Here is a 19,427-nt window from a genome sequence, read left to right on the forward strand (position 1 = left end):
AATACCATAAGTTACTTTTACATATTCATGTATATCATTGTAAATGTAGATTTTTTTAAAAAGAGCAGAATCAGAAAATAAAAGGCAAGAACATTCATACACATGACCATTTGGAACTTTTTTTGTGATTAAGTTAATAATCTTAAGAAAAGGCTATTCTTTCACCTATAAAAACTAAAAGAAGGGTTGGTCAATGAATGAATGGATATATATGCACAGTGGAATACTCCACCGCCATTAAAAAAGAATAAAATCTTGCTATTTGTGATAATATGGATGGACCTTGAGGGTATTATCCTAAGTGAAATAGGAAAAAGGAAAAAGGCAAATATCTCACTCATATGAAAAAAACTCATTCACATACCAAAAAAACAAAACAAAAACAAACCTATAAAGACAGAAAATAGACCAGTGGTTACCAGAGGGCAAGGGGGCGTGGAGTGAGCAAAAGGAGTGAAGGGGTGATGGATAGTAACTAGACTTTAGGAGTGATCACTTTGTAGTGTATACAGATGTTAAATTATGTTATACACACAACTAGGTATAGTACAAAATACTTGATAATGAAAATAAACAACTATGTCATTGGTTTATGTATTTAGTATACTAGACTTTTTATTGTTATTTTAGAGTCTACACTTTCTACTTATAAAAAAATGTTTGCTGTAAAACACTATGTTGTGTTATGTCAGCAGCAGCCTCTTACATTTCATGTTTACTGCGTTTCTTGATTGCATCATTTTTTCTTGTCCTTGATTTAATCTCGTGTTGTTTCATACAGTTACAGGCTATGCAGGCTTGTAGCCTAGGAGCAATAGGCTATGCCACATAGCCTAGGTGTGTAGTAGGCTGTACCATCTATGTTTGTGTAAGTGCACTCTATGGTTTTCGCATAACGACAAAATTGCCTGACGACGAATTTCTCAGAACCTACAGAATATATCCCCGTCATTGAGCAGGGCATGACTATACAAACAGTATCTGTGTGCCCAGCCGGGTGTGGCTCAGCGGTTGAGCGTCGACCCAGGAATCAAGAGGTCACCAGTTCGATTCCCGGTCAGGGCATATGCCCAGGTTTCTGGCTCGGTCCCTAGTGGGGGGCGTGCAGGAGGCAGCCGATTGGTGAGTCTCTCTCATCATTGATGTTTCTGTCTCTCTCTCCCTCTCCCTTCCTCTCTGAAATCAATAAAAATATTTTTTAAAAAAACAGTATCTGTGGATGCATCACAGTGTAAAAATAGGTTCTTATCTCCCTCCTTCCCCTCCAGCACTCCTCCACCCCCTCTGCATCACGAATCGTTTTTTAAAAGCTGATGACATTTATATCCCTGCTTTTAAGGCTTCTCTAATGCATCCTGGGATTGACTCTGAAAACTGAAAATCAATAAATAGAGTGACCATGTAAGTCTCCTTTACTGTAAAGTCAAACTATGCCCTGGTTACAGCTGTTTTCATATCAGATGGTATCTTCCTGGAGCTTTTACCTGCCTTTCTCTTACACTGTTTGTCTTTATCGTTGCCCCATTTGTTTGCAAACTACTCACTGTATTAGATTTTAAATATTTTTAAAGAAAGTAAGCCTAATTATGCAGGTGTGTTTAATTTGCAAAACTTCATCAAGCTACACATCTATATGTGCACTTTTCTGTGTTTAAGTTACACTCCAATTTTAAAAATTATAAAGAAAGTACTACCTCTTTCCTCATAAATTGTGAAGGAAGAAATACCAAGGGAGAAATAACTTTGTAGAGCACACTTATGCATTTATATTAAGTTTATCAGCCATACTATTAAGTAGTACAGTACCCTATATAATAAAAGCCTAATATGCAAATTGTCCCCTCGAGCAGTCCTTCCACCAGGAGTTCCACTGCTCACTATGATATGTGCTAACCACCAGGGGCGGCACGGAACATGGCAGGCGTCGGCAACACGGCGCTGGCAGCGGGCGCTCAGGTGCCGGGTGCCCGCAAGGAGCCCACCGCACACCCGTGTGGCCTCTTCTCAGTGGGCCGGGCCATAGCTACCAGGACCGCAGGGGCCGGTCGGGCTCCGCATGGGTTCGCTCAAGAGCTGGTCTGTGAGGCCGGCCAGGAGAGAGCGCACTGCCCGCCAAGCTTCCATGCGGCACCGCTGGGCTGCCCAGAGGCCCATGCTGCACCCCAGCCCACAGCATCTGGCCATGATCACTGCATCTCCGGATGGGGACTCAGGCGCCATGACTCAGGTGGAGGGGGGTGCGCAGGGGCCCAGGGGCCCAGATGCTGCCCAGGGCCCAGAGTTCAGTTGGGACCTGCCCTTCCACGCCAGATACTCATGCTTCAATCGCAGGCCAGGCCTAGGGATCACATTTGTGCACAAATTTCGTGCACCAGGCCTCTATTAGTTAATATATGATAGTATAGCACATTATGTTACATTTATCACCTCTACTATTAACAAAATTGATCTTGTTCATGGCATATCTACCTGCTAACAATGACAATAACAGCTAACATGTTTATTAAGCACTTCCTAAATGCCAGACATTGCCAAATGCTTTATATTATCCCATTTAGTCCTCACAACAACCCTGTTACCATCTTGTTATTATTACAATATTACATTATTATCATATTGTTATAGATGACTACACTGAATTTTTTAGAAGTAATTTGCCAAATGCCACACAGGCACCTTAATAATGGCTAATAATTTTTGAGCACATACTATTAGTATAGATCAACAGTATTCTAAGCACTAAGTATACTGACTTATTTAATCCTCAAAACAATGAGTTAAGTAGTGTCATTATCCTCATTTAGCAGATGAGTTAACTGAGGCACAGAGAAGGTAAGCAAACTTGTCTAAGGTCACCCCGCTGGTAAGTGACCTAACTGGCCTATGAAAGCAAGCAGTATGGCTCCAGACTCTAACCACTGAACTATATTCCATTCAGGGGTCACTGCAGAAATTTGAACTTGAGCAGTCTGACTCTAGGAACTATGCTATTCATTATTCTGTTCTCCTGCCTGTCAATCAGATCAACTGACATTTAGATAGGGGTGCCTGGACATCATTCTCAATCTGCACATTGATAGGAAGGGAAACCTGAACAACTGGCAAGTTCAAATACAGGGTGAAACATAAGTAGTTTTACAGTTGTTTGTAAGGAAAATAATATAAAAACAAAAAATAATACAAGAATAAACTGTATTTCATGTACTCACAACTGTATACCTACTTTTGCCCCACCCTGTATTATGTTCTTTTTTTTAAATTTTATTTATTTTAGCTAATTAAAATTTAAAATACTCAATTCAGTTACTGGAAAACTTCTGAAGTGTGTTTGGAACAACTTGTAAATATTAATCTATTTTCAACTAAATTTTCTGAATTCTAAATACAAATCATATTCTTTTTTTTTTTTTTTTTTGGTAGGAAATACCTTTATTCTTTTTTCTTTCTTTTTTTACTGGATTGTCCATATATGGTATCAATTTTTTATTTAAATTCTTTATTGTTTAAAGTATTACATATGTCTCCTTTTTCCCCTATTGACCTCTCCCCAGCCGCTCCCACCCCAAGCACATGCCCTCACCCCCTACTGTCTGTGTCCATTAGTTATGCTTATATGCATGCATACAAGTCCTTTGGTTGATCTCTTACCCCCCCCCACCGCCCCCAATGTTCTTTCTTTAAACAGCTAATACTCACCTCCAAATCACCTCTACCATTAAACTTCCATAAGTCTGTCTCTCTCTACTCCCAACACATTTTACAAATACTTCTCAAATAACACTCACTAGAATGCATTCTGTTGTGTGAGGACAGGGAGGTCTGCAGGCTCTTCAAGGCCAGAGACTGCCCATCTCAGGCTTGTCACACAGGAGGCCCTAACACTGACTTTATGTGCGACTGATGTCTCTGCGTGCAGGTTGCAGCACACTCACCCCAGGAGTACTCACCCTGTTTAATGCCAATCTTGCCCACTGACTTGGGACCACAAGGGCAGGAACTATCTATTCCTAGCCCATGCCTGGCACACAGAATATCATCTTTATATATTTGTTGAATGAATAGAGATCAGATGGTTAAAAACCCAGAAGGACATCTATATTATAAAAGGCCTGTGGCCCTAACGCCATAACGACCAAAGACCAGCGCAGGTGGACGGGGCCGTGCAATTTTGCGCGCTGGGCTCCTAGTAAGTTTATAAAGAAATATCCCATGCTTACCTCAATAACACATATTTGGGGCTCCTCCTTATGACCATCCACTGGCACCATGGCTTGATTCATAACCCACTCCTGGACAGCATCAGTAATGTGAGGGACAACTGCAGAAAGAAGTAATTAGTACAAAAGCTTATTTCATGGTCATGAAAAGGCAATGTATCCGATCTTTAGATCTCGCAAATAACCTAACAGCTACCTGGCAAATCAGACAAGCTACAGTCCTAATGCTATCATCTTCCTTCACTGAAATTAATACTACAGGGGCAATTTAGGTTCATGCATTTAAATGTTATGCCTTTTCTCTTGAAACCGACCAACCCCAGAGAATAAGAAACAGCAGAAATGCCATCTTCAATGCAAGTAGAAAACACCTATAATGCCAATGAAAAACTGTGCAAAGAGGGCTGCCTAGGATGCTGAATGCTAGGCTCCACAGCAAAGAAGGATGCAGAGTGGCCAGACCACCAGCCAATGGGGAGGGGGACACTCAAGAGGATATAGACAAGGTATGCCTGCTGACCAGGCGCCAGTGAATGCTAATGTCAGCTGAAGAGGACAAAAGGTGACATCTCCACAAGTATGTGAGGCCCAGGAGTTCCTTGGGTGGTGAGCAAGCCTGAAGTTGGCAATCTCAACTGAAGAGACAAAAAAGTGACATCCACATGGGTGCATGGGGATTCAGCCAGCCGCCTAACCTAATGTGATGGCTGGAAGTAGGAACACTGGCCTTCAGGAAGCTGAGGCAAAGTTGCATCCGTCACCTGCTCCACCTTACACCCGCAGAGTCTGCAGGCAAGAGGAAGCTGTCTTTGATTGGTGCGTTTGGAAGGACCACTGGGCATGCCTGGCCCACCCCTTTATGGAAGGATGAGGTTGGCCGGGTTCTGCCTCCATGCCAGCAGCACAGGGATCAGGGTTCAGGACCCAGGTCTGGGCCTTGCCCTCTCCTCCATCATTGGGACATGGCAGATACTGACTCTCCCTCCCTCAGGTTTTCCCAAGACCAACACTTGGGGAAAACTATTAGAAAACACAGTTGTATTTTAGAAGTTGCCACAACGTCTAATTTCAGCAATAATATAGTTGCTCTTTTGATCTCCATCTATCCTATTCCTATATCTGTTTCTCAATTGGTTCCAACATGAAAGTGATTTAAAGGGGATGAGAAATTATCACCTTTACCCTATCATGTAGGAACGTATGAATACAAAACTTCAGAGGTACCAGGAGGGGATCTCTTCTAAGACAAAAGAGAACCATACCATCCAGGGAAAGGGTTGGTGAAAAAAGGTCAGACTATGCTACTTGCCACTCCAGTTCAATCCCCCAGTCCCTCTCCAAGGCTGTCCTCCTTCAAAGGGAAATAATCATCATGCATGCAAAGATACAAGAAAAAAGAACACATTCCATAAAAGACAGACAAAAAAAAATACACCCTAATCATGTAAAAAAAAGATGAATAAATGGTTCGCCATAGATTTTATAAATGAATGAATGAGAGAGACGGGGCGGGGGTGGGGGGAGAGATTGACTAAGGGTAACAATGGCATTAGTAAAAAAGAGAAAAGACTGATGAAAATAAATCAGGAACTCGGAGAATGAACTTGACATCTTTAAGGAAAATGAAAAAGAAAAAATTTCAGGATTTGAGAAGCATTAGAACTTGTAGAGTGCAGGGACCTGGTGTGGGTGCTCAGCACACAGGGCTCCCTAATGTCTGTGGAATGCAATACCTTGTACTGTTTTCCCCAGGTAGTCACCACGCCTCTCTTTATTAATCACATGCTGATATATCTTCCCAGTGGTGATGTTGTTGTCTTTATAAAGATTAATATCCAAGAACCTTTCATAATTTCCAAGGTCTAAATCAACTTCTCCACCATCATTTAAGACAAACACTTCTCCTAGAATAAAAAGGCAAAGTAAAATTTTCAAATTTGCTTCCAGTGGATTATTTTTCAAAGATGAGCACATTTTATTAAAAAACTGCTAAGAGACTTATTTATAAACTATATTCTATCACCATTTCATTTTTTGTATCCTCACTTGAGGATGTTTATTGATTTTTAGAGAGAGAGGAAGAGAGGAAGGGGGAGAGAGAGAGATGTGAGAGAAACATCGATTGTTTGCCTCCGGGGGATGGAACCTGAAACCTAGGTATGTGCCCTGACTGGGAATCCTACCGGCAATCTTTTTTTTTTTTTTTTTTTTTTTTGTTTTGTTTTTTGTTTTTTTTTTGGTGTATGGGAGGATGCTCCAACCAACTGCACTACCCATCTAGGGCATCATTTCATTATTTTGATGGGAAAACTTAACAATTCAATTATATCCTTTAAAATGCATCAGAAAAATTCCAGTATTAACTTATGTTTTTTTTCATACTTACTAAAATTCTGTCTTCAAGATTTAGCTTTCCAAAATCATCATATATCACTTGAAAAGGGGGCTTTAAAACAGCAATTTTAAAAACTAATAGCAATTTACTTCAAAGCATCCATATCCTGTACTCTGGAATTGGCATAAGAAAGGTTTCATTGATTCCTATCTTGGTGAAAGTCACAGTTAAAGAGATAATAGATGAAAAGCAGGGCCCCAGCGAACCCACGGAGCAACTTGGTGAAAGAAAGGCAGAAAAGCCATCTTGTGCAATAAGCCACCTACACAGCAGCAGCAAGAAAAAGGATAGCCCTGACCGGTTTGGCTCAGTGGATAGAGCGTCGGCCTGCGGACTGAAGGGTCCCAGGTTCAATTCCGGTCAAGGGCATGTACCTTGGTTGAGGGCACATCCCCAGTAGGAGGTGTGCAGGAGGCAGCTGATCTGTTTCTCTCTCATCGATGTTTCTAGCTCTCTATCCCTCTCCCTTCCTCTCTGTAAAAATTCAATAAAATGTTTAAAAAAGAAAAAGGATATAGATGCAGACTTAATCACATGAAATACCTGCTTTAATTATTTGGTATGTCTCTGGGTCTCCAGTGTCACTTGGGGACATTGATTGGGAGTCCAGTGATCTAAAGCCACCTTTTAAGAATTGAACTTCGCCTAATTAAGAAAATGCCTATGGCAGAAAGTTCACAGAAAAAACAAGGCTGGCTAGCATACAAACCTTATCAGAAACCTTTTATATCCTCATTTATGTCTCCCTTATCAGGTACCTAACAGTGGTCAGGAAGATTGCTAACTTTAGGACAAAAGAACAAATTGAGAAAATTGCAATATTTTCCTATTTCCCAAATTCCATTTCTAGTTCAAATTCCACTTTCTCATGTTATTCAGGAAGTACCAATCTATGGGAAAGTCTTTTTACTTTGATCATCTTCACTTCTGACAAATACGAGATGTCTGAAATCCCTTTAGGTAAGTCAGGCCAAATCTAGTTTGCCAATACTCCACGTATATGGCAAAGATATTCAAATTATAAATTCCTAAATTTTCAAAGTATGTACGCATTATGTTCTTAGAAGAGAAAGAAAAACTATAGATGGCAAGCCTTCAAAAAGTTTTTTAGACTTAATGCATTATGGTTAAAATTCCAACAGTTTTTTTAACTTGATAGTGACACTGAAGTTAATTTGGAAGAAAAGCAGGTGTAATTACCGAAACAAAAAAAATAAGTAAAGATAAAAGCCCTTAAAATATTGGTGAGGAAAGGAAGATTGAAGTACATATAGGTATTTAATACATATAAATATAAAATATGATAACATCAACAAATATACAAAACCAAAATATCCAAAAAGGTGTCTACTACATGAAGGAATTTAATATGTGACAAAAAACAGAACAAAGATATCATCACAAAGCAAAGTAGATAAAGTACTCAGAAATAAACTTCAAAGAAATTTATAGGACATACATGAAGAAAACTTAAAAACCTTATTTTAGAGACATGAAAGAAGGTACGAATAAAATGAAAGCCACTTATAAAGTTCTTAAATGGGTCAATCAATATTTTCAGTGTTTATTTCTTCCCCAAATTAATTCATAAATTTAAAGCAGTTTCTGTCAAAAACACGAATTTGATTTCTTATAAAGTTTGACAAAATAATTCCTACTTAATCTTGAAGACACTGAACATTTTGAAATTTTCAAAGGAATAATGAGAAAAGTCCTGATCTACTTGATAATAAAAAGCTGCATTTATTAAAATGATAGACAGAAATAAACAAAGAAATCTGGAACAGAACAGAGTACAAAGATAGAACTAAGTATACACTGAGTGGCCAGATTATTATGATCTCTGAACGCATAATAATCTGGCCACTCAGTGTGTGTGTGTGTGTGTGTGTGTGTGTGTGTGTGTGTGTGTGTGTGTATTAGAGGCCTGGTGCATGAATTCATGCATGGGTGGGGTCCAGCCAGCCTGGCCAGGGGAAGGGGACATGGACGGTTGGCTGGTCTGCCTGCTGGTCGAACTCCTGGTCAAGGGGACAATTTGCATATTAGCCTTTTATTATATAGAATATACACTGAGTGGCCAGATTATTATGCATTCAGAGATCATAATAATCTGGCCACTCAGTGTATATGGATATTTAGTACATAACAAAAGGTGGTATTTCAGTCAGTGGAGAACGGATGAAATATTTGATAAATGTCATGAAGAATAGTTGGCTAATCAGAAAAAAAAATTATGTTGCATACTCACCTCACACCAAATTAAATTCCACATGTGTTAACAATCTATACTAATAAAAGGGTAATATACTAATTAGACCAGACATCTTCCAGACACCTTCTGGACATCCTTCTGGACAAAGCCACAGTGGCAGGCGCCGAGGCAGAGGTGGTTAGGGGCGATCAGGCTGCCAGGGGGGAGAAGTTATGGGGCAATCAGAATGGCAGGGGGGAGCAGTTAGGGGGCAATCAGGCCAGCAGGGGAGGGCAGTTAGAGGGCAATCAGGCCGGCAGAGGAGCAGTTAGGGGTGATCAGGCTGGCAGGGGAGGGCAGTTAGGGGGTGATCAGGTCAGCAGGTAGAGGCAGTTAGAGGTGATCAGGCTGGCAGGGGAGCAGTTAGGGGCATCAGGCCAGCAGGCAGAGGTGGTTAGGGGCAATCAGGCAAGCGAGCAGTTACAAGCCAGCAGTCCCAGGCGGGGGGCGCAGCCTGAGGTCCCCTGTCAAGCCCTGCTGAGTGGGGGGCACGGCCTGAGGTCCCCCATCAAGCTCCACCAGGTGGAGGACGTGACCTGAGGTCCCCCATCAAGCCCTGCCGGGCGAGGGGCATGGCCTGAGGTCCCCCATCAACCCTGATGGGCGGGAGGCACAGCCTGAGGTCCCCTGGCCTGGTGCCAGGTCGGGGGCATGGCCTGAGGTCCCCTGTAAAGCCTCACCAGGCGGGGGGCACAGCCTCAGGCCCCAGCCCAGCGCCACACAGCCTCAGGTCCCTGCTGATTGCTTAAGGCTGATTACAAGAACTCGGCCTCCACTGTGGGAGCAGCCATCTTGTGTTACAGGATCCCCGCCTCTGCTGTAGGTGCAGCCATCTTGTGTTATGGAATCCCTGCCTCCGCTATGGGTGCAGCCATCTTTGTTATGGCATGACAGTCAATTTGAATATTCCCTCTTTAATAGATAGGATCATTTTAAAATTGAAAGGAAGCCCTAGCCAGTTTGGTTCAGTGGATAGAGCATTAGCCTATGGACTGAAGGGTCTGGGTTCGATTCAGGTCAAGGGCACATCCCTGGGTTTTGGGCTCCATCCCCAGTGGGAGGTGTGCAGGAGGCAGTGGATCAATTCTTCTCTCTCATCATTGATGTTTCTATCTCACTCTCCCTCTCCCTTCTTTTCTGAAATCAATAAAAATATATTTTTAGCCCTAACCTGGTTTGGCTCAGTGGATAGAGCATCGGCCTGCGGACTGAAGGGTCCCAGGTTCGATTCCAGTCAAGGGCATGTATCTTAGTTGCAGGCACATCCCCAGTAGGGCGTGTGCAGGAGGCAGCTGATGGATGTTTCTCATCAATGTTTCTAACTCTCTATCCCTCTCCCCTCCTCTCTGTAAAAAATCAATAAAATATATTATAAAAATATATTTTTTTAAATAAATAATAAAATAAATTTGAAAGGAAAATTGGCACAACACATGGCATTAGTCAATTTTGCTGCACACCAAACAACCCTAAAATCTCAGTGACATACAAAATGTTTATTGAGTTCTCCCTCATGTTAGGTGGGGCTGTGGGTCAGTTGTGTGTCTGCTCTGCATTCTCAGGACCCCAGGCTGAAGGAGAAATCCCTATATGGGGTAGGCAGTTCTCATGACACAGTGCAGAAGCATAAGAGAGGCTGAACCAAATCATGCCACTGCATTGAAAATTTCTGCTTCAGGGCATATGTAATATTCACTAATAACCCTTAGGACAAAACAAACCACATGGTCAAAGAAGGTGCCCAACCTCTCTGGTTTACTCAGAATTAAAAGGGTTCCTAGGATGAGGGACTTTCACTTTCAAAACCAGGAAAGTTCCCAACAAACCAGGAGGAGTTCATCACCCTACATGGCCAAAGTGCAAAGTCAACAGGGCAGGGAAATTGAAGCCATAGAATGAAGTTGGGTGATAGTTTTAAACAAAAATGCCATCTACCATAGTCTTGAATGTCATTCCACAAACAAAATGAACATTTTTTTGAATATATAAATTTTAAAAATATATAAATTAAAACAATGTTTTTTGGTTTACTCTCCAGCTGGTAAAGTTTAAAAAGAATGATATTCAGTAAAGGTGTAAGGAATTGGGCCTTCCTCTTACACACTGTTGATGAGGATATAAATTGGTGCAGATCCACAAGCCTTACCAGAAAATTCTGAGAAAAGATGAAAAGTTGTAATTTGGATTTTTTCTGATTATAGAAAGATAATATGAAACATTTTCCATCCTACCTAATAAAGAGGGAATATGCTAATTGACCCTCACACTATCGCAAAGATGGCGGCGCCCACAGCCAATAAGGAGGGAATATGCTAATTGATTGCCCCGCCCTCAAAATGGCAGCACCCACAGCCAATAAGGAGGGAATATGCTAATTGACTGTCCCGCCCTCAAAGATGGCGGCACCCACAGCCAATAAGGAGGGAATATGCTAATTGACTGCCAAGCCCTCAAAGATGGCAGCACCCACAGGCACAAGATGGCAGCGCCCAGTCCCCTCAGCCCTGCCACGGCAGCAGGTGCACAGCAAGGCCGGGCCCGCCCGCAGGCGGGCCTGGCTGCTCTGTGCGCCTGCCTCCAGAGTCCCCCAGTCCCCTCAGCCCCCCAGCTGCCCAGGGCTGGCCCGAGGTGCAGGCAAGCCTCAGATGGCGGCTGCCCAGCTGCGCAGGGCCACCCGAGGCTCAGGTAACCAGGACCGGCCGAGGCTTGCACTGCCGGCAGTGGCAGCAGCAGAGGTGTGATGGGGCATAGCCTTCCCCTGATTGCCGGGTCGCCTCCCGCCCCTGAGGGCTCCCATACTGTGAAAGGGGACAGGCTGGGCTGAGGGACTCCCCCCTCCAGTGCATGATTTTTCATGCACCACGCCTCTAGTATATTATAAAACACCTCTCAACAGCAACCCATAATCAAACACATTCCAAGTGGAATAAAGACTAGAAATAGCCACAGCTTTATGAAGATTTTTCAATTTTCAAAACTTTGGGGAAAAGACTATAAATAGCCAGAAACTTATAAAGAATTTTAAATTTTCAGAACTTTTTGGATTTCAGAGTTGTAGACAAGGGATATGCATTATGTGTTAAGAGCCTGAAAAATACATCTACCCATCAAATAAGAAATTTTGCATCCAGACATTCTGTTTAAAAAACTAAATTTCAGCCAAAACCGGTTTGGCTCAGTGGATAGAGCGTCGGCCTGCAGACTGAAGGGTCCTGGGTTCGATTCCGGTCAAGGGCATGTACCTTGGTTGCGGGCACATCTCCAGTGGGAGGTGTGCAGGAGGCAGCTGATCGATGTTTCTCTCTCATTGATGTTTCTAGTTCTCTATCCCTCTCCCTTCCTCTCTGTAAAAAATCAATAAAATATATTAAAAAATATATATTTAAAAAACTAAATTTCAAGCCTGGCCTGAGTGGCTCAATAGGTTGAGCATTGCCCCTTGCATCAAAAGGTTGCCCATTTGATTCCCAGTCAGGGCCCATGCCCAGTTACAGGCTTGATCCCCGTTAGGGGGCATGCAGAAAGCAGTCGATCCATGTTTCTCTCTCTCCCTCCCTTCATTCATCTCTCTTTCTCTAAAAATCAATAGGGAAAAAAATATCCTCAGGTGAGGATAAATAAATAAATAAATAAATAAAACTAAATTTCAAAGATTTCCATCACAGTATTGTTTTTAATATCAATACATTAGAAATTATTTCCTATTATTCAGATTCTGTGCAACATTTTAAGAGTATAGAATATATTAAAATGTCTACAGTATATTAAGTTTTAAAATTAGATTAAAGCCCAGCTGGCATGGTGCAGTGGTTGAGCATTGACCTATGAACCAGTAGATCATGGTTTGATTCCCAGTCAGGGCACATGCCCGGGCTGTGAGCTTGATCCCCAATGTGGAGCATGCAGGAGGCAGCCGGTCAATGATTCTCTTTCATCACTGATGTTTCTATCTCTCTCTCTCTCTCCTCCTCTCCCTTCCTCTCTGAAATCAATAAAAATATATATATTTAAAAAGAAAAAAGAAAATTAGATTAAAAATAATGTGACTGTGAGATTCAATTCATTTGAAGTTCAAAAACAAGCAAAACTAGCCCGACCAGTGTGATTCAGTGGTTGAGCGTGGACCCATGAACTAGGAGGTCATGGTTCAATTTCCGGTCAGGGCACATGCCCAAGTTTCGGGCTTGATCCCCAGTAAGTGGCGTGCAGGAGGCAGCCAATCAATGATTCTCATCATTGCTGTTTCTATCTCTCTTTCCCTCTCCCTTCCTCTCTCTGAAATAAAAAACAACAACAAACAAACAACAACAAGCAACTCTAATCTATGGTATTAAAAGACAGGATAGTAGGTACCCTGGTGATTTGGAGGCAAACGGAGATTCTGTTTATTGATCTAGGGGCTGATTACATGGCATAATCATTTCATCAAGTGGTACATTTATGATTTATGCATTTTCCTGCATGAATGTAAAATTTTTTAAAAGAAAGTATTTAAGGGCTAATGCTTTTTTTTTTATTGATTTTTTACAGAGAGGAAGGGAGAGGGATAGAGAGTTAGGAACATCGATGAGAGAGAAACATCGATCAGCTGCCTCCTGCACACTCCCTACTGAGTATGTGCCCGCAACCAAGGTACATGCCCTTGACCGGAATCGAACCTGGGACCCCTGAGTCCGCAGGCCGATGCTCTATCCACTGAGCCAAACCGGTCAGGGCAGGGCTAATGCTTTTTTAAAAAAATAATTACTATATACATTGAAATGTCCACATTAATAATAGTCACTCCAAGAAGTGGGAAATTTCCTTCATGTCATTCTATATTGTCAATATATACTATATTATTTGAAATTTTCTCTTAACGATAAGATGCTAAGAGAAATCTATTACCTTTATGATTAAACAAAACATAATCCATACTGCAAAAGCTACAATGAAAATGGTGTCCTCACACAGTTTTCCAAAAGGGTAGACTGATTTGGAATGCCATCAGCAATCTGAACAATGCATCAATGACCATGAGAACATTCACATATTCATAACATATGATCCAGCAACTCTACTTCTGGAACTCTATCCTAAAGAAATTAATCAACATATAAGAAAGAACTGCAATTTAACTCAGCGCTTTATAAGAGAGGAAGTGGTTCTCTTTCATACCGTGCTCATAAGGTGAAAAAGTGCCTGCATCAATGTTGATATAGGGGTCGATTTTGATGGCGGTAACTCGGAGTCCCCATGATTTTAGAATCGTCCCAATGCTGCTCGCAATGATCCCTTTCCCAATGCTCGAGATCACCCCACCGGTGACTAGGATGTACTTCATTGGCAGAGGAATGGCTGGGTGTCAGCACCCAGATAGAATCTGAAAGGTAATGAAATTAAGGGTCAGAGAAGAGAAACATTTTCTCAAACCAGTAAAGCAGACAGTGTGTTAAACCAGAATTTCAAAAGCACACAGCATTTTCCTATCTAAATAGTTGAAACTTTAAAAAAATTTTAAACCCTCAGATATTTTTTTATTTATTGATTTGAGAGAGAGAGAGTTTTTGTTCCACTTATTTATGCATCAACTGGTTGATTCTTGTATGTGCTCTGACCAGGGATCGAACCTACAACCTTGGCATATCCGGATGATGCTCTAACCAACTGAACTACCCAGCCAGGACTGAAACTTTTGAAACAAAGTCATATCCTCTAGATTTTTTATTTTTGTCGATATGCAGGAAGCTGTGGCTATTTTCTACAAGCAGAGGGGCTGGCTCCATTGCCCTGATCTTCCATTTACCCCAACTCTGTCATATGACAAACTTCATCATGAGAAAATAGATTTCTCTGGGATTCAGAGGCATGGTAAAATTTATCAAGCCTCTGAGATCAGGCACTGTTGTCAGACAGAGCTGTACAAGCTGTACCTGGGCAAGCTAATCCATTCTGTGCCTGTGTCTTCATCTGTGAAATGGAAGAAAAATACCAGTCCCTTAAAATATTATCCAGCACTAAAAAGAAATGAGCTGTCAAGCCATGAAAAGACATGGAGGAAACTTAATGCATATTACTAAGTGAAAGCAGCCAATCTGAAAAGGCTGCATACTGTAGGATTCCAAATATATGATGCTCTGGAAAAGGCAAAACTATGGAGACAGTAAAGAGATCAGTGGTTATGCCCTAGCTGGTTTGGCTCAGTGGCTAGAGTGTCAGCCTGTGGACTGAAGAGTCTCAGGTTCAATTCCAGTAGAGGGCACATGCCTGGGTTGTGGGCTCGGTCCCCAGTGGGGCACAGGGGCGTGCAAGAGGCAGCCATTCAATGATTCTCTCTTATCATTGATGTTTCTATCTCCCTCTCCCTTCTTCTCTGAATTCAATAAAATAAATAAATAGCCCTAACCGGTTTGGCTCAGTGGATAGAGCATCAGCCTGCGGACTGAAAGGTCCCAGGTTTGATTCCGGTCAAGGGCATGTACCTTGGTTGCGGGCACATCCCCAGTGGGAGGTGTGCAGGAGGCAGCTGATCGATGTTTCTCTCTCATTGATGTTTCTAACTCTCTATCCTTCTCTCTTCCTTTCTATAAAAAATCAATAAAATATATTTTTTAAAAATTAAATAAAATTAAATAAATAAATAAATAAAGATATCAGTGGTTGACAGTGGTTGGGGGGAGGGAGGAATTAATAGGTGGAGCACAGAGGATTTTTAGGGCAGTGAAAATACTCTGTGTGATACTACAATGGTGGATACATGTCATTATACATTTGTCCAAGTCTATATAGAGTGTACAACATCAAGAGCAAATTCTAATGTAGCCATGACTTTGGAGGATAAGATTGTGCCAACATAGGTTCATTGATTGTAATAAATGTATTTCTCTAGTTTGGGATGTTGATAATGGAGAAGGCTGTGCTCATGGGGCAGGAGGTATATGGGAACTCAGTACTTTCTGCTAAGTTTTTTTTTTATTTATTTATTTTTTTATTAGGTTTATCTTCACTTTTTTTTTAAATATATTTTATTGGTTTTTTACAGAGAGGAAGGAAGAGGGATAGAGAGCTAGAAACATCGATGAGAGAGAAACATCGATCAGCTGCCTCCTGCACACCTCCCACTGGGGATGTGCCCGCAACCAAGGTACATGCCCTTGACCGGAATCGAACCCGGGACCCTTCAGTCCGCAGGCCGACGCTCTAGCCACTGAGCCAAACCAGTTTCGGCACTTTCTGCTAAGTTTTGCTGCAAACCTAATATTGCTCTAAACAGTAGTCTATTTTTAAAAAATCAATATTTAAGTGTGCCAACATAAAAAAGATTTCATAGGTGGTTCTGAGGATTAATTGAGCAAAGACATAGATCAGAGGTCAGCAAACCAGGACCCACTGGTCACATCTGGCCCATTGTCTTGTTTTTGCATGGTCCCCAAGCTAAAAATGTTTTTCACATTTTAAATGATTTAGAAAAGATCAAAATAATATTTCATGACATTAAAATTATATGATATTCAAACTTGTGTCCATAAATCAAGTTTTATTAGCACACAGACACACCCATTCATTTATATATTGTCTATGTTCACTTACTTTCTACAATGGCAGAGCTGAGTAGCTGTGACAACAGAGACCTGTGGCCCACGACACCTGAAATATTTATATCTGGCCTTTAACAGAAAATGCTTGCTGGTACCTGGTATGGAGGGTCAAAATCCATCCCTACATTAACTGATAGTAAGAACTTAAGAAGGTGAGCTATTAACATCACTATTAATAAGAATAAATGTGTCCTCCTTAACTGAATTTTTGTCATTACCTATCAGTTTTACCATGCAGGAATATCCAAGCAGGAAAAAAATGTATTATGTTATAAGGAAATTTTATTTGACTTTTCTGTGGCTGTCTGATTCAAACTCTTTTTGACTGGCAGGAGGGGAGCCCAATAGCTACTTGGCTTTCTCTACTTTGAGAACTACAGTTTTCCCCTTGAGCCTATGCCTTCATTCTCGCCATTTCAGCATGCACATGAAAGGAAGCCTTAACAGCATGATTTTCGTAGTCAGGGGTGGCAGCTAAATGGGCAACTGAGTAAGACCACTAACATAATATTACAACTGCAAAAGAGAGAGAAACTAACAAAAACTAGTAACTATAAATCCCACTTTCTATTATAATTCACAATTTAAAAAATACTTGGATCAATGATTCTGTCTCATCATGGATGTTTCTATTTTTCTCTCCCTCTCCCTTCCTCTCTGAAATCAATTAAAAAACAACTTTAACCCAGCCATAGTGGCTCAGTGGTTGAGTGTCAATCTATGAACCAGAGGGCCACGGTTCGATTCCCAGTCCAGGCACATGCCCAGGTTGCAGGCTCAATCCCCAGTGTGGGGCATGCAGGAGGCAGCCGATCAATGATTCTCTCTGATCACCGATGTTTCTCTCTCTCTCTCTCTCTCTCTCTCTCTCTCTCTCTCTCTCTCTCTCTCTTTCCCTTCCTCTCTGAAATCAATAAAAATATTTTTTAGGAGGATCCAAGATGGCGGCGTAGGTAAGCACCTAAACTGCTGCCTCGCACAACAATTTCAAAACTACAACTAAAAGACAAAACGTCTATCACCCAGAACCACAGGAAAGCTGGCTGAGTGGAAGTTCTACAACTAGAAGGAAAGAGAAAACAGCACTGAGAGGTGCACAAGCGCTGAAAAGCTGAGGTACAGAGGCCCGCGAATCGGGATGGCCACGAATCGGGATGGCCACGGGCGACTGGGAGCACTGCTTTTTTCAACCCGAAGGGAGACAAGCTCCCGATAACTCCAAACTCCAGTTTCTGGGGAGACACGGGGGACCCAAACTCCTACAGGGAGAAGCTGGACTGTCTGCCGTGGGGTCAGAAAGTGAGGGTGGCTTGCTTGCAGGGCTGCGCGCAGGAATAATTGTTTACTGCGCTGGGGCGAGGGACACGGGCTTACTGGCAGCCATTGCTGTTTGCCATGCCCTAGCCTAGTGACACCCTGAGACCCCACCCTGCACAATCTACAAACCCACCCAAGCTCCAAGCAGCGGCTTTAGCATATGAATGACCTGCCCTATCGCAGCTTAACCTAGCAAACTTGCAGCCCGGGTCAGACAGCTCCAAAACCTCCAAACCCCAAGCAAAGAGGACAAAACTGTAGTTCTCGCTGTAGCTCCTGCTGGGTGGCCTCAGACAGTAGCTGACCTGCACCCCATTAGAGATCCAGAAGCCAGTGTACCTAGTGGTCAGTGTGAGACACCAGATTTCAACTCCTCACATCCATAAGTGACACATTCAAGAGGCAGACTCAGTGAGCACCAAAGCCCCACTGAAACAAGTCCTGCACCATAAGCGTGTCTCCAACGCAGCAGCTCTTCCATTATAGACACAGCAGGTCCTCACAGCCAATTGGCCTAGAGGTCAATTCCTCCCAGCGTACCAACAGCAATCAAGGCTTAACTACACCAAGACTTTGCACTCAGCCCACAAAGGGGTGTACCAAAGGCGTCCACCTCAGGTGATTGGGGAGGCTGAGCTACTGGCCCCTATAGGTCACCTACCACACAAAGCCACTCCATCAACACAGGGAAGCAGCCAAAATGAAGAGACAAAGAAACATGTCACGAATGAAAGAAATGGAGGAAAGCAAACTACTGGATGAAATAGAGTTCAGAACCACATTTATAAGGTTACTCAAGAATCTTCTAAAAACCGCTGAGGAACTTACTGAGACCTTTAAGGATTTTAATGAGAATGCCAAAAAAATGGAAAAGGACCAGTCAGAAATTAAGCATACACTGTCTGAAATAAAGAATATACAGAAACTCAACTGTAGATCAACGTACCCCAAGAATCAAACCAAAGATCTGAAATATGAGGAAACAAAAAACACCCAACCAGAAAAACAAAAAGAAAAAAGAATCCAAAAATATGAAGATAGTGTAAGGAGCCTCTGGGACAACTTTAAGCGTACCAACATCCGAATTTTTGGGGTGCCAGAAGAAGACAGAGAGCAAAATATTGAAAACCTATTAGAAGAAATAATGACAGAAAACTTTCCCTACCTGGTGAAAGAAATAGACTTACAAGTTCAGGAAGCACACAGAACCCCAAACAAAAGGAATCCAAAGAGGACCACACCAAGACACATCATAATTAAAATGCCAAGGGCAAAAGACAAAGAGAGAATCTTGAAAGCAGCAAGAGAAAAACGGTTAGTTACCTACAAGGGAGCACCCATACGACTGTCAGCTGATTTCTCAACAGAAACTATGCAGGCCAGAAGGGAGTGGCAAGAAATATTCAAAGTGATAAACAGCAAGAACCTACAACCAAGATTACTCTACCCAGCAAAGCTATCATTCAGAGTTGAAGGTCAGATAAAGAGCTTCACAGACAAGAAAAAGCTAAAGGAGTTCATCACCACCAAACCAGGATTACATGAAATGCTGAAGGGTATTCTTTAAGAAGAGGAAGAAGAAGAAAAAGGTAAAGATAAAAATTATGAACAACAAAATGACATCAAATACATACCTAGCAACAAGTGAATCTAAAAATCAAGTGAAT

General features: G+C 41.9%; 1 protein-coding gene across 6 annotated transcripts in view; it reads right to left on the minus strand.

The window, feature by feature from the left end:
• Positions 1 to 19,427, minus strand: part of CTPS2 (CTP synthase 2) — a 130,700-nt gene that overhangs the window by 107,654 nt on the left and 3,619 nt on the right. For all 6 annotated transcript variants that reach the window (XR_013959718.1, XM_080651917.1, XM_080651914.1 and 3 more), the window contains exons 2-4: positions 14,024 to 14,228; positions 5,951 to 6,121; positions 4,218 to 4,318 (exon numbers count right to left, since the gene is read on the minus strand). Coding sequence is in view for 5 of the 6 variants with exons in the window: in XM_080651917.1 (XP_080508043.1) it covers positions 4,218 to 4,318; positions 5,951 to 6,121; positions 14,024 to 14,189 (438 nt within the window). In the remaining variant the exon portion in view is untranslated. The remainder of the gene's footprint in view (positions 1 to 4,217; positions 4,319 to 5,950; positions 6,122 to 14,023; positions 14,229 to 19,427) is intronic.

This window comes from Plecotus auritus, assembly GCF_963455305.1.
Source record: "Plecotus auritus genome assembly, chromosome: X".
Classification (NCBI taxonomy): Eukaryota; Metazoa; Chordata; class Mammalia; order Chiroptera; family Vespertilionidae; genus Plecotus; species Plecotus auritus.